Here is a 16,008-nt window from a genome sequence, read left to right as displayed (position 1 = left end):
CCTAAGTACCGACTCAACCTGCAAGTTAACCTTAATACAATCCTGAACTAGGACTCCCAAGACCCCTTGTACTTCAGATTTCTGCATTTTCTCCCCATTTAGAAAATAGTCTATGTGTTTATTCTTCCTACCGAAGTACATGACTTCACACTTTCACAAGTTGTATTCCATCTGCCACGTCTTTGCCCACTCTTCTGTGTAAATCCTCTGCAACGTTCCTGCCTCCTCAATACAGCCTTTCCCTCCGCCTATCTTTGTATCACCTGCAAACTTAGCCAGAATGCCTTCAGTTCCTTTATCTAGGTCATTAATGTATCAAGTGAAAAGTCCCAACGCCGACTTTTGCAGACACTATTGGTCACTAGCAGCCATCCTGAGATGAATTCTTTTATCCCCATGCTCTGTTTTCTGCCAGACAGCCCTTCTTCTATCTATGCTCATATCTTGCCTATAACACCATGGGCTGTTATCTTACTCAGCAGCCTCCCGTGTGGCATCTTGTCGAAGGCCTTCTAGAAGTCCACATACATAACATCCATTGGCTCTCATTTGTGTAACCTGCTCATTATCTCCTCAAAGAATTCTAACAGATATGTCAGTCATGACCTTCCCTTGATGAAACCATGCTGACTTTGCCTTATTTTAATGTGCACCTCCAAGTATTCAGAAATCTCATCCTTCACAATGGACTCCAAAATCTTACCAATGACTGAGGTGAGGTTAATCATCCTGTAATTTTGCATCTTTTCACTCCTTTTTTAATCATGGGGTAATATTAGTAATTTTCCAGTCCTCTGGGAGCCTCCCTGACTCCAGTGATTCCTGAAAGATCACCACTAACACTTTCACTATCTCTTCAGTTATCTTCTTCAGAGCTCTGAGGTGTATTCCATCTAGTCCAGGTGATTTATCCATCCTCAGACTTTTCAGTTTCTCCAGCACTTGCTCCTTGGTGATGGCCACCATGCTCACCTCTGCCCCCGATTCTCTTGAATTTTTGGGATGTTACTCATGTCTTCCACTGTGAAAACTGATGCAAAGTACTTGTTCAGTTCCCCCACCATTTCTTTGTTCCCCATTACTATTTCTCCAGCATCATTTTCGAGCAGCCCAAAGTTGACTTTCACCTTTCTTTTACCCTTTATAGACCTAAAGATGTTCTTGAAATCTTGTTTTGTATTACTGGCTAGCTTACCCTTATATTTGATTTTCTCTTTCCTTACTTATTTTTAGTTGTCCTTTGTTGGTAGGCTTCCCAATCCCCTGGCTTCCCACTGCCCTTTATATGCTTTCTCTTTCACTTTTATGCTGTCCCTGACTTTGCTTGTTAGCCATGGTTACTTTGTCTTCACTGTACCATGCTTCTTTTTCCTACGGATGAATTTTTGCTGTATTTCTCAAATTACTCCGAGAAACTCCTGCCATTGCAGACTGTTCCACTGTCTTTCCTGCTTGGCTCCTCCCTCATTCCTCTGTAGTTGCCTTTATTCAACTGTAATACCGTTACATCTGATTCCAGCTTCTCCCTCTCAAATTGCAGAGTAAATTCTATCATATTATGCTCACTGCCTCCTAAGGATTCCTTCGCTTTAAGCTCCCTTATCAAGTCTGCCTAATTAAACATCACTAAATCTAGAATTGTCTGTTCCCTAATGGGTTCCACCATAAGCTGCTGCAAAAAGCCATCTTGTAGACATTCTCCAAATCCTTAACTTGTGATCCACTACCAACCTGACTGTTAAGAGGCTGAGTATGCAGCCTTGCAGGGCACCAGTGTTGAGGATTATAGTGGAGGAGGTGATGTTGCCTGTTCTTACTGATTGCGATCTATGGGTCAGGAAGTTGAGGATTCAGTTACAGAATGGGGGAGCCGAGACCTAGGTCTTGGAGTTTAGAGATGAGTTTGTTTAGAATTATGGTGTTAAAGGTGGGGCTGTAGTCAATAGTAGAAGCCTGATGTAGGTATCCTTGTTATCCAGATGTTTCAGGGAAGAGTGTATGACCAGGGAGATGGTATCTGCCACGGACCTGTTACGCCGGTGGGCAAATTGCAAACGATCAAGAAAATTTGGTAGGCTGGAGTTACTGTGAACATTAGAATCAAAAGCATGAGCAGGCCTCTCACGCTTGCTTCTCCATTCAATAAGATCATGGCTGATCTGATTGTCATCTCAAATCCACATTCCTGCACACACTTAAATACCTTTCAAAGCCTTGTTTAACAAGAATCTACCTGTCTCTGTCTTCAAATATTCAAGGACTCTGCTTCCACCACCTTTTCAGAAAGAGATTTCCAAAGACTCACAACCCCCTGGGAGAAAAACAATTCACCTAATCGGTGGTTTATATGATTTTCAAACCGTGACCCCTACTTCTAGATTTTCCAAGAGGAGGAAACACCCTTTCCACTTCTAACTTGTCAAGTGCATTCAGGTTTTTATGTGTTTCAATGAAGTCACTTTGACTCTTCTAAACTACAACAGATCCAAATCTAATGTTTCCTCATAAGACAATCTGCCTATTCCAGGTATTCAACTAGTAAATCTTCTTTGAACTGACTCCAATATACATACATCCTTCCTTCAATTAAGTGACCAACACTGTGCACAGTACTCCAGATGTGGTCTCATCAGTGTCCTGTATAATTGAAGCACTTCCTCCCTACTTATGTATTCAGTTCTTCTCATGACAAACAATAACATTCTACTAACTTCCCTAATTACTTGCTGTGCCTGCATACCAATGTTTTGTGATTGATGCATAAGCATACTCATATCCCACTGCATCTCAGAGCTATGAAGTTTCTCACAATTTAGATAACTTTTTTTATTCATTCTGCCAAAATGAACAACTTAACATTTTCCCACATTATATGCTATTGCCACACCTTTTCACACTCACTTAACCTATTAATATATTTTGTAACCTCCTTGTGCCATCTTGACAACCCACTGTCTTACCTATCTTTGTGTCATCAGCAAATTTGGCAACTGTTCTTTGTCCCTTCCCCTGAAGCATTTGAGCTCCAAGAACCGACTCCTATAGCAAACCACTTGTTACATCTTGCCAACCTCATAAAAACCCATTATGCCTACTCTCTGTTACCAATTAGCCAATCAATCATGTGCTATCTCCACAACATAAGCTTTTATTTTCCGCAGTAACTTTTGGTATGAAACGTTTAAATGCACCTTTAAATGCCTTCTGAAAATCGACATCCATTAGTACTCCTTTAACCAAGGCATGTGTTACTATGTAAAAGAATTCCAGTAGATTTGTCAAATTTAGAATCTCTACAGTGCAGAAAGAAGCCATTTGGACCATTGAGTCTGCACTGACCCTTTGAAGAGCATCCCACCTAGACCTAATGTTTTTTTTAACTATGGCTAGCCCACCTAACTTGCACATCCCTAGACACTACAGGGCAAGTTAGCATGGCCAATCTATCTAACCTGAACACCTTTGGAGTGTGGGAGGAAACCTACACAGACATGAGGAGAAATGTTCAAAATCCATACAGATAGTCACACAAGGCTGGAATCTAACCCAAATCCATTGCACTGTGAGGCAGCTGTACCAACTACAGAGCCACCATGCTGCCTGTAACTCCTGTTCCCTGACTGGGAATAGAATCCAGGCTGCAGCGGTGAAAGCACTGAACCCTAACCACTGGTCCATCACAGAAGGTAGATTTCCTTTTCTTTCCTTTCCACCAGGTTCCCTTTCACAATAATTTGTTGACTCTGCCTTTTACCCAGGAATATAGACCTATTGTAAGATATTTAATAGCTTGTAACATTTACAGTATGTTAGATGTTAAACTAACTGCTCTGTAGATTCCTGCTTTCTGTTTCCTTCTATTTTTGAATAAAGGAGTTCAGTTCACTACCTTCCAATCTAATGAAACTCTCCTTGAATCAAGAAAAGTTTGGAAAATCAAGACCAATGCATCAGCTTTCTCACTAACCACCTCTAATGAGATCCTAGGGTGAAGTCCATCAGGAAAAGGTGAGGACTGCAGATACTGGAGATCAGAGTCGAGAGTGTGGTGCTAGAAAAGCACAGCAGGTCAGGCAGCATCCGAGGAGCAGGAGAATCAACGTTTCAGGCAAAAGCCCATTCCTGATTTTGCCCAAAACATCGATTCTCCTGCTCGCCGGATGCTGACTGACCTGCTGTGTTTTTCCAGTACCACACTCTCGACTCTGAAGTCCATCCGGACCTAGATATTGGTCAGCCTGCAGCTCTAAGCGTTTGTTAAGTATCGCTTCTTTGCTGGTAGTGATTTTCCTGATTTTCTCCTTTCTTCCATTTTCTGATTTATTGCTAATTTTTGGATGTTACTTGTCTCCTGTACAGCGAAGATAGATGCAAAGAACCTATTCAATTCATCTGCCATTACCTTATTTTCCATTATTAATTCACCAGTCTCACATTCTGTGAAGCAAGCACGCACATTATTTTCTTATTTAAATATTTATAGAAGCCCTTACTACTGTTTTATATTTCTGGTTCGCCTTCTCTCGTGCTCTAAATTTTCCGTCTTTATTACATTTTTGGTCATTATTTACTTTTTCAAAAATTCTGTCTGATCAGCTACTGTCTTTACACAATTATCTGCCGTTGCTTTTGCCTATCTTTAGCGTTTATAGTTAACCATGGGATGGTTGGTCCCTTGGGATATTTCTGACTCACTGGAATGTATCTATTCTGAGTGTTCTGAAATAACTCCTTAAATGTCTGCCACAACATCTCAATTGACCTTTCCTTAAACTTAATTTGCCATTTTACTTTAGCCAGCTCAATTTTCGTGCCTTCAGAATTGCCCGTAATTAAATTTTAAAGGACAGCCTTGGGCTCACTCCTCTCAAGTATCATCCTGGTGAAAACATTTGAAATTGCAACTGTAAACAATTGTGAACTTCATTTAATAAGGTGCAAGATAATGGAGACTTCATCTCAGACTTCACTTGCTTTGTATATTATGGAAATATACTCAATTTAAAAGTAAAATGTGAAAAGAGAATTAGTAGAGATGTCTGAGGGGGTCTGGGGCAAGGGTGGTCTGGGAGGACATGATTGAAATGTACTAAGTAATGAAGGCAATACGATAGGGTAGGTAGGAACAAACTTTTCCCCTCAGTAGAGAGGTCAATAATCAGGGGATATATTTTTAAGGCAAGAATCAGGAGGTTTTAGGGAAGTTTCACACATAGGGGTGATGGATATCTGGAACTCACTGCTTAAAACGGCGGTAAAGCTGGAACCCTCATGACATTTAAGAACTATTTCAATGAGCACTTGAAATGCCATAGCAGACAAGGCTGTGGCCCCAAGTGCTAGAAGTTAGATTAGAATAATTAGTTCGATGCTTGACGACGGAACGGACACAAGGTCCGAAGGGCTTTCCCTAAGTTGTAAAAAATGAGTCGTCTTCAGAACTGATTTATTTTGGAACACTGTAAGAATTTGGATGTTAAAGGTGCTTATATAAATGCAATTGATGTATTGAAAACAAAACGTGCTAACATCACAGCAGGTCAGGCAACATTGGTGGAGAACGAGCAAGCTAACATTCTGACTCGAGATGACTCTTCATCCGACCTGATGTGAAGGGGTCAGTATTTATGTAATAGTTAGGAGGGTGGAGTGCTGGGGGAGAAAAAGGTCTTGATCATGCGGATTAAGTGATCAGAATGTGAGAAAGGCAGAACAATGCAGTGTCCAACTGCCAAACTGGAAAGAACAGAGGCCTACTGTAAGGAGAGAGGACATGGTGATAGATAAATGCAACAAGTATAGCTAAAGTAAAACCGAATTTTTCAGTACAGGTTTCAGCATCTCCAGTCATTTGCTCCTAAACTGTGATGTATGCAGCTTTGGCCTCTAGATGGCGCTGTTGCAAGGGGCTGCGAGCCTGTGATGGTGAGGTGGTGTGGCGGCCTGGGCCTGTAGGTGGCGGTGTCGCTGGCGCCGGGCGACCTGGGCCAGTAAGTGGCAGTGTCGTTGGCGCCGGGCGACCTGGGCCTGTAGGTGGCGGGGTCCCTGGCGCCGGGCGGCCTGGGCCTGTAGGTGGCGGTGTCGCTGGCGCTGGCCGGTCTGGGCCTGTAGGTGGCGGTGTCGCTGGCGCCGGGCGGCGTGGGCCTGTAGGTGGCGGTGTCGCTGGCGCCGGGCGGCGTGGGCCTGTAGGTGGCGGTGTCGGTGGCGCCGGGCCATTAGAAGTTAATGTGTGGTCGTGTGTTGAAGTTGGCGGCGTGTTGGTTGTCATGATGGCAGCGTTCGGTGTGTGGAAGTACAGGAATTTAACGGAATTGGAGCCGGAGCAATCAGCGACACTCGGTAGTGACTCTGGGAATATTTCGCGGAGGGGCTGTGAACTTAGATACAGGGAGAGAGGGTTAGAGTCAAAGACCGGAAAGGCAAAAAAATAAGTGAAAACATAGATCTGCATTTGTATAGAATCTTTGATAAGCCCTCAAACCTTTCAGACCACCTTTATTCATGAAATACTTTTAAAAGTAAAATTACTGTCGTGATGTGGGAAACGTGGAAAATGAAAGCTGGCTCGTGTAAGGACAGTAGTTGAAAAGCTTGATAGATATTGAATGCTGGAAATCTGAAAAAAAGAAATCAAAATGTTATAATTCTTTTTTTTGTTTGTGTTTATTCTTTCGTTCTTGCATTTACGCGATGTTTGGCATCTTTTGGACGAACCAACATTTGTCACCCACACCCAATTGCCTTCAGGAAGGTGGTTGAACTACTACCGTGAGAAAGTGAGGAGTGCAGATGCTGGAGATCAGAGCTGAAAATGTGTTGCTGGAAAAGCGCAGCAGGTCAGGCAGCAGCAAAGGAGCAGGAGAATCGACGTTTCGGGCATAAGCCCTTCTTCAGGAATCCTTTTCCAGCAACACATTTTCAGAACTACTACTATGGCCCAGTAACGTTGAAGGGCTTAGTAATAGACATCTAACTCTGTGTGTGTGTGTGAGAGAGAGAGAGAGATGAAGGGGAGCTGGCTGTGGTGTTCCCATGTATTTGCTGCCCTTGTCATTCTTGGTGGTAGAGAGTACTGGCTTGGAAAGTGCTGTCTAAGGAAGCTTGGTGAGTTGTTGTAGTCCGTCTTGGAGATGGTATGTAGCTTCTGCCACTGTATATTAGTGGTGGGGAGAGCTTTGAAGGTGTTAGTTGAGTAGTAACCAAGCTACTTTGTTGCAGGTGGTGCCAAGCTTCTTAAGTGTTGGATCATCAGGTAAGTGGGGATTGTGCCATCACACCCCTGATTTGTGCCATGTAGACCATGGACAGGCTTTGAGGAGTCAAAAGATAAGTTCATTGCTGCAGAATTACCAGCTTCTGACCTGCTCTTGCAGCCACAGTATTAAATAACTTGTCCAGCTCAGCTTGTCATCACTGGTATGCTGCAAGATGTTATTAATGTGGGTCATTTAGCATTATGTACTTATTAGCATTATGATGGAATGGCAATCATTGAAGCAGCTGAAGATGGGTTGGGCTGAGCCTGGGGAATACTTACAATGATATCCTGTGGGATGACATGATTGACCATAGACATAGGAGCGGAAGTAAACCATTGAGCCCATTCAATTAGATCATGGCTAATCTGATAATCCTGAAATCCACTTTCCTGACTATTCTCCACAACTCTTGATTCCCATACTGATTAAGAATCTTTGTCAACCTTGAATATCCTTATGTCCCAACCTCTGCAGCCTCCTCTGGTAAAGAATTCTATGCATTCACTATGCTTTGAGAGAAGAAATATTTCCTCATCTTATTAACCTTTTATACTAAGATTATTCCCTTTGATCCTAGACTTTCCCACAAAGTGAAACAACTTTTCCATATTTCCATTGTCAAGTCCCCTCAGAATATTGTGTATTACATTAAGGTTACCTCTTATTCTTCTAACCTCCATTAAGTACAAGTGCAATCTACTCAAATCTTTCCCTATAATACAGTCTCTTCTTGGCTGTCTTGTGACACAATGTAGTGTCCTATCCATAGACTAAGAGATCCGGGTTCAAGTCCCACTTGTTCCAAAGGTGTGTAATAATATCTGAGTAGATTGATTGATTAAAAAAGAGTTTAAAAAAAACAGTCGCTGCATATCCAGAATCGACCTAGATGCATCCCATCATATGTTCTTTAAAGGATGACTCCAACCAGCTTTAGATTCAGATTAAAGTGGTGCTGGACAAGCACAGCAGTTCAGCCAGCATCCGAGGAGCAGGAAAATCGGCGTTTCGGGCAAAAGCCCTTCATCAGAATTCCTGGTGAAGGGCTTTTGCCCGAAATGTCGATTTTTTTTTTTCTGCTCCTTGGATGTTGCCTGACTTGCTGTGCTTTTCCAGCACCACTGTAATCTTGACTAATCTGCAGCATCCACATCCATCTCCAACCAGTTTTATCCCAGGTCCTGTGACTCTGGTTTAACTAGGGTTCCTTGTTGGTATAATTGATTAAAAATTGCCTTGGTGTCAAGGGTAGTCACTGTCATAGAGTCTAGAGATGTACAGCACCGAAACAGACCCTTCAGTCTGACTCGTCCATGCCGGCCAGATATCCCAACCTAATTTAGTCCCACTTGCTAGCACTCAGCCCAAATCCCTTCAAACCCTTCCGATTCATACACCCATCCAGATGCCTTTGCAATTGTAGTAACCTCCACCACTTCCTCTGGCAGCCCGTTTCACACATACACCACCCTCTGCATGAAAATGATGCCCCTTAGGTCTCTTTTATATCTTTCCCCTCTCACCCTAAACCTATGCCCTCTGGTTCTGGACTCCCCCACCCCACCCTATCCATGCCCCTCATGATTTTATAAACCTCTATGAGGTCGCACCTCAGCCTCCGATGCTCCAGGGAAATCAGCCACAGCCAATTCAACTTCTCTCTATAGCTGAATCCTCCAATCCTGGCAACATCCTTGTAAATCTTTTCTGAACCCTTTCAAGTTTCACAACATCCTTCTGGTAGGAAGGAAACCAGAATTGCATGCGATATTCCAAAAATGGTCTATCCAATGTCCTGTACAGCTGCAACATGACCTCCCAACTCCAGCACTCAATATTCTGACCAATAAAAGAAAGCATACCAAACACCTTCACTATCCTATCTACCTGTGACCTACTTTCAAGGAGCTATGAACCTGCACTCAAAGGTCTCTTTGTTTAGCAACACTCCCTAGGACCTTACCATTAAATGTATAAGTCCTGCCTGACAGTCTTTAGTTCAACTCTTTTGTCCACACTTGGATTCAGGCTGAAATGAGGTAAGGAGCTGCATAGGTCTGACAGAATACCAACTCCACATCAGTGAGCAGAATATTATTGAGTACCTGCTAGGTAGCTGTCAGTGACACCTTTCCTCACTTCACTGATGTTTGAGGATAAGCTGATGGAGTGGCAGTTACCAGATTGGATTTGACCTGCTAGACAGGACAAATGAAGGCGATTTTCCACATTGCTGTGTAAATGATACCGATGTAGTTTTACGAAAGTTGGTTGGCTAGTGGGCGGCTAGTCCTGAAATATAATTCCAGGCTGCAAGTGTTATTACCAGAATGTTGCCCAGGCACTTAGCTCTTGACATCATGGAGAATGAATCAAGTTGGCAGAAAGCTGGCATTTGTAATGCTTGGGACCTCAGGAGGAAGTGAAGATGGATTGTCCACTCAGCACTTCTGGCTGAAATTGAATGCAAATGCATCAACATTGTCTTTTGCACTGGAATCATAGAATCCCCACTGTCTGGGAGACAGGCCATTTCGCCTAACAAGCCCACACCAACCCTCCGAAGAGCATCCCACCCAGACCCATCCCCCTACTATGTCAGTATTTCCCTTGGCTAATGCACCTAACCTACACATCCTTGAACACTATGGGCAATTTAGCATGGGCAATTCACCTAACCTGTACATCTTTGGACTATGGGGGAAACTGGAGCACCCGGCAGAAACACACGCAGATGCGGGGAGAATGTGCATACTTTACATAGTCTCCCCGAGGTTGGATTTGAACTCTGATCCCTAGTGCTGTACAGCAGCAGTGCTGATCACTGAGCCACCGTGGTGCTTTAGAGAATGGCGATGTTTGTGAAGCTGCTTCCTCCTGTGAGATGTTTTATTATCCACCACCATTTATAACTGGTTATGGCAGACTACAGAGCTTAGATCTGATACTGTGATCACTTAGCTCTGTCTATTTCATGCTGCTTGATATGCAAGTACTCCTGTGTTGTAGGGTATCAAGTTAGTACCTCATTAAGTATGCCTGGTGCAGGTTCTGGCATGTTCTCCTGGGCTGTTTATTGTATCAGGGTGATCTCCTGTTCAGTGATAATGGTAGACTGAAGGTTATGTCATGAGAGATCACAGATTTTAGTTTAATACAGTTCAGTTTCTGCTGATGGCCTGCAGTGCCCCACATATGCTGTGTGTTGAGTCCATTTGAAATCTATCCCATTCAGAATGATGGTTGTGCAACACCACACAATGTAAAAACAATGACTGCAGATGCTGAAAACCAAATACTGGATTAGTGGTGCTGGAAGAGCACAGCAGTTCAGGCAGCATCCAACGAGCAGCGATTTCGCTGCTCGTTGGATGCTGCCTGAACTGCTGTGCTCTTCCAGCACCACTAATCCAACACCACACAATGGTGAATATCCTTAATCTGGAGAACATGCGGAGAGAGACCCAATGAGAAGCTAAAAGAGTTAGCCTATCCTATCCTGGCAAGTCCAGTCTTTGGATTGATTGAGTTCAGGGAAAAATAAACAGAATTGTTACAGGAAAAGAGGCACGTGAGAAGGAGCTGACTGGTAAGTAATGTAAATAATTTGACTTTGTACTTTTTAAATTTCCTATTTATAGTAAACAATCTTAAAAATAAGCTTAAGTCATGGCACCTTGGCTGTGTGGTACGACCACATGGCAATTTGTGGTCTCTTCATGTCGCCCAGATGAACACATGCATGAATTGTCTGTCACCAGCTACAGAAGTTTGATCTTTGGGTTTCCAAACTCAAGCAACAGCTGGAGTTGCTGTGTTGTATTTTCAAAGCTGACGACTATAGAGGAACCTTGATAATCCCACCAACATGGGCGGGGAGTATTTTATTTGGATAATTGAATGTCGGATAACACAGTTTAGCTGAAGATCGGGACTTTGCAATCTTGTTTGAATAATCCGAAATTCGGATAATTGAATGCCAGATAATCGAGGTTCCTCTGTATGTGGGTAGCATGTTTAAGGAGGTGGCTACACACAAATGTTTATAGCATGCAGGCAGAAAAATATGATTGCTGTTCACTCTTGGAGTTCCAAGTAGAAATCCCTGGGACTGTCTCACTGACTAACTGTTTTTCTATTTTCAATGCTATTGAGGGCAATCATTACTCAGAGGAATGTAGTAAGAGTCAGGTTTATGGCACCACGAGTGGCTCAGCTGCACAGGTGGAGAGGCAGAAGAGTGATAGCAGATTTGATAGGGGATATGGGCAAATTCCAGAAAATCTCATCGTTTTGATTGTTATTCTTTTGTAAACCCAATCAGTTTCTGAATGTTCTTTGGAGAACAGAATCTGTCATCCCTATGCAGTCTGTCTTACCTGTGACTCTAACCCCAAAGACCTGATTAAATGGGGTTGGGGCAACAAAGTGTTTTGCTAGTATTTCCCACAATCCTAGAACAAAACTGAAAAACTAATAAATCAATATTTTAAGACTAAAGCATATTACTTTTGTTGTGGAAAACAAAAGTTACCAAAATGATTAGGATATACTCTGTGCCACTAATTAAGTTTATAAACATCATTGTCCTATTTTACAGTTCAGTTTTCCAATGGGAAACTCTCAAATTCAGAAAATGTGGAATTTCAGCTGCATAAAAATATACACCGAAATCATCCCCGGAAAAAGCATCAACTAATCTTGGTAAGAGTGAAGCGACAGGTATTCTCATGCAGTTGGTTCCATGATAAAGCTAGCATGGTTGTCCTGATTATGTGGTTTGTTTAATCTATTTTAATAACGTTGCTAGCTCATTGAAATTGTTTCACTTTATTCCTTTTTTATCCCCCTGTAGTCTGCTGAGACGGATAGATTGACCTACGTTGGAAATAATTTTGGACCAAGTGCCCTGAAGTGTAATTCATTGTGCAAGTAAGTTTGTTTCTCTGAATTAGGGGTAAAACTCGATTGAAAGGCAAAGTGTTGAAAAAAGAAACAGGGTTGTTAGCATTTGGGAAGAAATGGGAAAGGTTGTGACGACAATCAAACACTCTTGTCACCTTTTGTACCAATCCACACATTGAATCCTGAGATCAGCTGGAATAAAATTGTCTTCCTTTCAATTTGACCAGCTGCAATGTAAAGTAAGTATAATATCAATGTTAAATGTGAAAAGCAATGAGAGGTCGTGTATGGTATGAACTGCCAGAGGAAATGGTGGAGGCTGGTACAATTGCAGCATTTAAGAGGCATTTGGATGGGTATATGAATAGGAAGGGTTTGGAGGGATATGGGCCGGGTGCTGGCAGGTGGGACTAGATTGGGTTGGGATATCTGGTCGGCATGGATGAGTTGGACCGCAGTGTCTGTTTCCATGCTGGACATCTCTAAGACTCTGTAAGTCAGTAGATATCACTTTTGGATAAGGCAGCTTAGACAAATGGCCATCTTTTATGCCATAAGATACAAAGAATAATTTTTCCCCTGTTTTGGACAAACAGCCTACAAATCACATTTTTTTTTCATTCCAGGCAGCATTGGAATCCAGTGAGCTGCATTTTGCTGGTACAACTTTACTGGTACAAAGTTTGATTGGTGCTAAGCTTTGAAGTGAAAGAGAAAATATGTTCTACTATGGTGTAGAGACATTACTTAGTATTTATGGAATAAGCTGTCCTTGGTAACTTGAGAGAAGAAGGGACACAGAGTGAGACACAAGAAGGAAATATGAGTAGGAAGTGTGTACAAGTATGTGATATGTTATTATGAGAATGTCTTTTGTTCTCATTTAGATGAACAGATCTGCTGTGAGATTGCTCACAGTGGGTTAGGGGATGCAGTTTTATACAACAGTATTGTCAGCCAACCATGACAGGGAAAGTGTGAGATTGTGTGACATGATCATGTACTAGATGTGCCAGTTTTAATATGTATGTTAATATTGGCAGAATTCTGGCAGAACTTTGCTAGTTTTTCTTTCCTATTATAAATACCCAAGATTATCTTTGTTATGTCCATATCAGCCTAAAGTGTTCATTGTATAAATAAAGATGGTGATATTCATAATGAAATATAAAGAAATAAGATATGTGACTTTAAAATGGGCGTTGAAGTGTCTGCCAGCCTTTGTCCATTTATCATTACACTCTAACTACACATCAATTGATAACCCCTTGGGCTGATCCTTTCATTTTGGCTAAGTGCACATTGAGTTACGTTTTCTGGTGGTTTTTTTGCCATGATGCGGAGCCTGTTTCCAAACTCACCTTGTCGACTGCCTCCCTTCTACGGCATTCCACTCATCTGATTCTAGCCCCATTTTACTATGCTGCATCTCCAGAACAACTTGCCATTGCTGAGCTATCCAGAAATTGATTGATATCCCTGTTTTTGGCACCATCTTTAAAAGGTCACCTGAACACGCACACTGTCAGTTCGAAATTGCCTTGCAAAATTCCTGACATTTCCCCCGGGGATGTTCAGTGTCCTTTGTGGGCAGGGACCTGAAGGTCCTGCTGGATGATGTGAACAGGATGAGTACCACCTTCTCCAAGACCAATAGAGGAGGTTACTGTACCTCAATGTGCCGTCCCGGTATGAAGTTGCCACCATGTTGGTATAGTCTGAACTGTCTGAAGAAATGCGTTACAATGGAGGAAAAAGATCAATTATCCTCTCCTCTCTGCCAGTGTAAGTGCTACTGTCTTCTGTCCAATATCTCCCTCACTCTTGATCTCGGTTACTGTAACCCCCTAACACCAAGATTCATTCTGTATCACTTTCCCTGTTGCCTGCAACACTTTCTGTCACCCACCCCAATCCCTGACACAACTAACCATGCGTGCCCTCTGCAATTCCTGTTTCCTTGCTTGGGTTATCTTCCCAGCTGTGCCACACTTTTGTGTCTCTCTTTCCAGGAAATAAACAACCGCTGTAGGCCAGAAAGAGTTAAGATGGGTGGTGGGTTGCCCACATTAAGCTCCTTGCTCTTTGGAGAAAGAGGATCCTGACTCAGTATTCATGCTGTTAGACTGGTATAGGAGACTTGGAGCACCATGATCCCCTGACTGATGTGTCTTTCTGAATTGAGACTTGCTGATAACCATGACAAGCGTCCTGTACTTGTATCTGCGCTAATTGGTGTGGCAATGCAGCATTAATGTGAGTCTGGTATCTCTGATAGATGGGGCAAAACACACAAAATCAAGGCAGGGATGCTGTGAGACTGAGTGAGTGCTAATGCACAAGCAAACATTCCAGAGATGCAGTCTGGCCCAGTCCATGATCTAGACACATATGCATGCAATGCCCTTGATGTGGCATTGCAATGACAGTTCCCAGTACAGCGTGTAAGTGGATCAGAGATGTGCTGTGAGGGTTCTAGAGGCTAACACGTATTGGATGTGAGTGCATGTGGCTGGTGCTCTTGGAGGGTGCCTGAGATATTGATGCTTAGTGTCCAACCTGGAATACCTTTGGAGCAAGTGGAAATCTGAAATTGCCAGGTACTTGCTCTGGCTTCCATGTTGACAACTCTTAAGCTTCCAACGCATTTGGTGTGTTTTATAAGGTAGGAAGCTAAATATCAATGTAGAAAGTTGAACTGTGAATAAGGTGTTTAACAAGCAATCCCTCTTAATTGGCACCTTACCACTGTTTAGCAAGAAACTTGTTTTACCACTTGACAAATGCATAAAGGATGCAGTGAATTACTCCTAGTGTCAAGATTCTTGAGATTTTGCCACCAATCTCACCATTCCCCAAATAATGCGAGCACCTAGATCACTCCATCTCTTGTGGTGCAATGCCTTATAAGATTGCCTATTCTTCAACAAAATAATCTAAGACATGTTCTTAACTTGTTCTTAAGCTTTGAAAGAACAGCTAAACTTGCCAGTAATTTATTTTTGTCTTTATCTTATGCTTTAAATATTAGCAGGATTTTTTAATCTGCAGAGTACACTTTGCAAGCTTATCAGAGTTCTTTCTGACAGACGTTTATGCTGTAATACATCATGCATATAAAAACTGGTCTATGGTCTTTGAGATACACTCCATGCCTATTGCTTTTTGAAATTGTACACTGCCTAATTCTGTGCCATTTAACATTTACAAACGCTTCAAAAGAAAATAACTGACACAGTATCTGCAGCTTCTCACTTGACATATTTGAATTCTTGAACAGTCACTTTAAATTAATTCTATTCACAGTTATGCTACAGCAGTAGAATAATGTCTTATGGTTTAATAAGATAAAGTTTGAGTCATTTGACTTGCTTTGAGAAGTGCCATGGGAAATTCACAACCAGGTGGCACGGTGGCTTAGTGGTTAGCACTGCTGCCTCACAGCGCCAGGGGCATGGGTTCAATTCCTGCCTCAGGTGACTGTCTATGTGGCATTTACACATTCTCTCTGTGTCTGCCTGGGTTTTCTCTGGGTGCTCCAGTTTCCTCCCACACTCCAAAAAGATGTGCAGGTCAGGTCGATGGGCAATTTAGCATGCCAATAGTGTTAGGTGCATGAGTCTGAGCTAAATATAGGGTAGGGGAATGGATTTGGGTGGGTCTTCAGAGAGTCAGTGTGGAGTTGTTGGTCCAAAGGGCCTGTTTCCATACTGTAGGAAATTTAATCTAATCTAATATCGTTGTGGTTCTGTTCGCCGAGCTGGGAATTTGTCTTGCAAACGTTTCGTCCCCTGTCTAGGTGACATCCTCAGTGCTTGGGAGCCTCCTGTGAAGCGCTTCTGTG

General features: G+C 42.5%; 1 protein-coding gene across 2 annotated transcripts in view; it reads left to right on the top strand.

Annotated features, from left to right (window-relative positions):
- The first annotated feature begins 6,208 nt into the window (after nucleotides 1–6,208).
- polr1e (RNA polymerase I subunit E) overlaps nucleotides 6,209–16,008 on the top strand; it is a 34,688-nt gene continuing 24,888 nt past the window's right edge. Inside the window, exons 1-3 of one of the 2 annotated variants that reach the window (XM_072589544.1) lie at nucleotides 6,209–6,339; nucleotides 11,860–11,963; nucleotides 12,115–12,191. In XM_072589544.1, coding sequence (XP_072445645.1) covers nucleotides 6,267–6,339; nucleotides 11,860–11,963; nucleotides 12,115–12,191 — 254 coding nt within the window. In that variant the 5' untranslated portion in view covers nucleotides 6,209–6,266. Of the gene's footprint in view, nucleotides 6,340–6,393; nucleotides 6,570–11,859; nucleotides 11,964–12,114; nucleotides 12,192–16,008 lie in introns of those variants that run through there. The other variant, XM_072589554.1, reaches the window with a different exon arrangement.

The sequence above is a fragment of the Chiloscyllium punctatum genome, chromosome 2 (genome assembly GCF_047496795.1).
Source record: "Chiloscyllium punctatum isolate Juve2018m chromosome 2, sChiPun1.3, whole genome shotgun sequence".
Taxonomy (NCBI): domain Eukaryota; kingdom Metazoa; phylum Chordata; class Chondrichthyes; order Orectolobiformes; family Hemiscylliidae; genus Chiloscyllium; species Chiloscyllium punctatum.
Note: the sequence above shows the minus strand (reverse complement) of the source record. Positions and strands in the feature narration are given on the sequence as shown.